The 2,748-nt window shown below is 46.7% G+C and overlaps 1 protein-coding gene across 1 annotated transcript; it reads right to left on the bottom strand.

Moving 5' to 3' along the window:
• Nucleotides 1-1,980: 1,980 nt before the first annotated feature.
• Nucleotides 1,981-2,432, bottom strand: LOC119896415 (proteasome subunit beta type-6-like). The gene is made up of 2 exons (XM_038709837.1): nucleotides 2,257-2,432; nucleotides 1,981-2,155 (listed from the first exon to the last, which is right to left on the bottom strand). The coding sequence occupies exons 1-2, from the start codon at nucleotides 2,375-2,377 to the stop codon at nucleotides 2,028-2,030; spliced, it is 249 nt and encodes an 82-aa protein (XP_038565765.1). The 5' UTR covers nucleotides 2,378-2,432; the 3' UTR covers nucleotides 1,981-2,027.
• Nucleotides 2,433-2,748: the final 316 nt, after the last annotated feature.

Here is a 2,748-nt window from a genome sequence, read left to right as displayed (position 1 = left end):
CACCAGCACGTACCTTGAGATCCTCGGGCAGAGTCTGTTGTCTGTTCCAGAGTCTCGACTGAAAACTAAAGGGGACAGAGCGTTTGCTGTCAGGGCCCCGAGGCTCTGGAACAGCCTGCCCAGGAAATCAGGTCGGCTGAGTCAGTGAACTCTTTTAAGTCCCTTCTTAAAACATACTTTTATAGGAGAGCCTTTCCCGATTTATTTGACTTATTTTATCCCTTTTATTTTATTGTATTTTACTAACTTTATATTTATCTTAAACATGAACATTGCGTTTGTTAGCCATCCTCTGCGTTGGCTTGGTCAGTATTTCATTTTGTTAGTGTGACAGCCCTGGTTAAGATGAAAGAAACCCAGATTAAAGACGTGACGTTGGACTGAGGTGATGATCAGATCAGAGGGAAGGTTATCTTACCGTGCACGAGGATCACAAACACCACAAACATCTTCATCTTCCTGTAGAAACTCCAACAAGCACAAAGTTAATCTGCTTCTAACTAAAGGAAGTCTTCAGAAACACAGTGAGGACATCAGTTCACAGCCAGTGTCCCTTTCCTCCCCCTGATAATCTGCTGAAACTTTACTTTCGATTTGAACAGTTGCATAACATTTACAGAAACAGGTGGGGCAGGTAAGGGAAGGAGGAAGTCAGGTCATGTGTAGAGCAACAGTTACAGTATCTGGAAAGAAATGTTATTTTTTTTGTTTCATCTCAGTTCATGCATTTGAGAAATAGTGAAGAGAGACAATGGACCTCATGCAAGAATATTTTCCTTTTCTTCTTGCAAAACTCTAAACATAACAAAATGATATACATTTTACTAACCTGTTTGTGTTGGAGTGGGTGCTCTGTGCCTGAGAGGACTCTGCGTGTCCTAAAGGTGTCTCTTTCTGATTGGCTGGATTCACAGGTAGAACCTGGGAGTGGCTGCTGCTGATTGGTCCATTCACAACATCCTGTCTTTTAAAATATCTGGGCGAGTTTAGTGCAGACAAAACGTAGTAAAACGTTTTTTTTCCCGAGGTGGTCCCCTGAACACCCTGTTGTGTACGCAAGCACACTGCATTTCCTGCCTTTTTAACGCCGTTGTGTTTACAAACTTGTTGCAGCACAGAAGACCTGAGACACACCCACCAAACGGGAGCAAATATACCTCGAAGCCCGTTGCAAGTAAACATGCCGTTCAATCTGAAAATATTGCAAACCGGTGCAAAACGTTTTGAGATTGAACTCGCCCCCGTTTTCCAGCCGTCTGACAGCAGCAAACCAAACCCTGTTTGTTTTGCGTTAGAGCTGTGAGGTTCGTCTCCTGATTGTGGTGTCTCACTGTGTTTAAAGTTTATTCTTTTCCATTTCAGTATCAGTAAATCTGTGAATGACCGTGTTGTCTCTTGAAGAAAGCTGTTGACAGGCATTCATCTGATTTACCTGGCTTGACATTGTCGCTCCTGCTGGAGCGAGTTCAGCGCCGACAAATAAGATTTTTTCCACGGAAACCGTGGTACCTTGAACCCATTGTATATACAAGCGCTCTTTATTTTCCTGCTTTTTTAAAACCCTTGTTTTAAACCGGAATTCAACCCAGTGGACGCTGTAGCGCTACTGCCGATGAGTGTTTGGGGGTGTAATAGCAGAATGACGGGGACACCGACGCACAGGTATAAATGCATGGCTACGTGCGTAGCCTACGGCGTAGTTGCATACGAGTTTATGCATCACTGGCGACAGCGACTGGAGTTTGTTTCCACCAGATGACTGTGTCTGATCTGTTTAAAGTGTAGTAATGAAGCAGGACAGAGCCGCTCTCTGGCCTTCAGGCAGGAGCCCTCAGATTCAAACAGGTTCTTTAACAGAAGCCAACAGAAAACCAAACAAGGCTAGCAGTTTCCCCCTGCTTCCAGTCTTTGTGCTAAGCTAAGCTAATCCTGGACCCACAGAACTGTAGAAGTCTGTTTAAAGAAGGACAGGAGGACAGGGACAGACTGAAACCTTTATTATCACAACAAAATGGACATTAACGTGTTTAGTGTGTGGAGTATTTGGGCAGCTGGTTTCCCAGTATGACTCGTCTCTCCACTCCCTCCTCTGAGATGCTCGCCAGTCTGACCACGCCGCCGCTGGAGCCGTCTCTCTCCATCGCCAGAGACAGAGCTGAGAGACAAGACAGGAGAGAGACAGAGAGTCAGTCAGAGCCAGTAGTCCTGCAGTGGACCGCAGCTCCCAGCATGCCTTGCAGCAGCAGCAGTGTGTACCTGCAGCAGTGAGCTCCAGACACTGGTCTTTGCTCAGTCCCGGTTTGTAGTTGGAGTCCATGAAGCCGTAGATGTAGGTGCTGCCGCTGCCGCCCACCGACACCGGCTGCCTCACCAACATCCCACCAATAGGCACGCAGTACACCTGAGACACAGACGGGTGAGCAGAGAGACAGTCAGTGTGTGAAAATGTCCAGATTTGAGTTCAGCAGAGCTTCACAGGTTGCCACTGGAGTCCTCTTCCACTCCTCCATGACGACATCACGGAGCTGGTGGATGTTGGAGACCTTGGGCTCCTCCGCCTTCTGTTTGAGGACGTCCCACAGATGCTCAATAGGCTTTAGGTCTGGAGACATGCTAGAAGTCTGGCAAGATGTCGTCATGGAGGAGTGGAAGAGGACTGTGCGATGTGTTATTTTCAGGTGTGTTTATTAGGGATCGAAGTTTTTTCCGGACTGATACAGATTATTAGTGACCAATTAGACCGATATG

Source organism: Micropterus salmoides, unplaced genomic scaffold (assembly GCF_014851395.1).
Source record: "Micropterus salmoides isolate LMB-PRFRI ecotype aquatic unplaced genomic scaffold, ASM1485139v1 Ms_hic_scaffold_997, whole genome shotgun sequence".
In the NCBI taxonomy this organism is placed as follows: Eukaryota; Metazoa; Chordata; class Actinopteri; order Centrarchiformes; family Centrarchidae; genus Micropterus; species Micropterus salmoides.
Note: the sequence above shows the minus strand (reverse complement) of the source record. Positions and strands in the feature narration are given on the sequence as shown.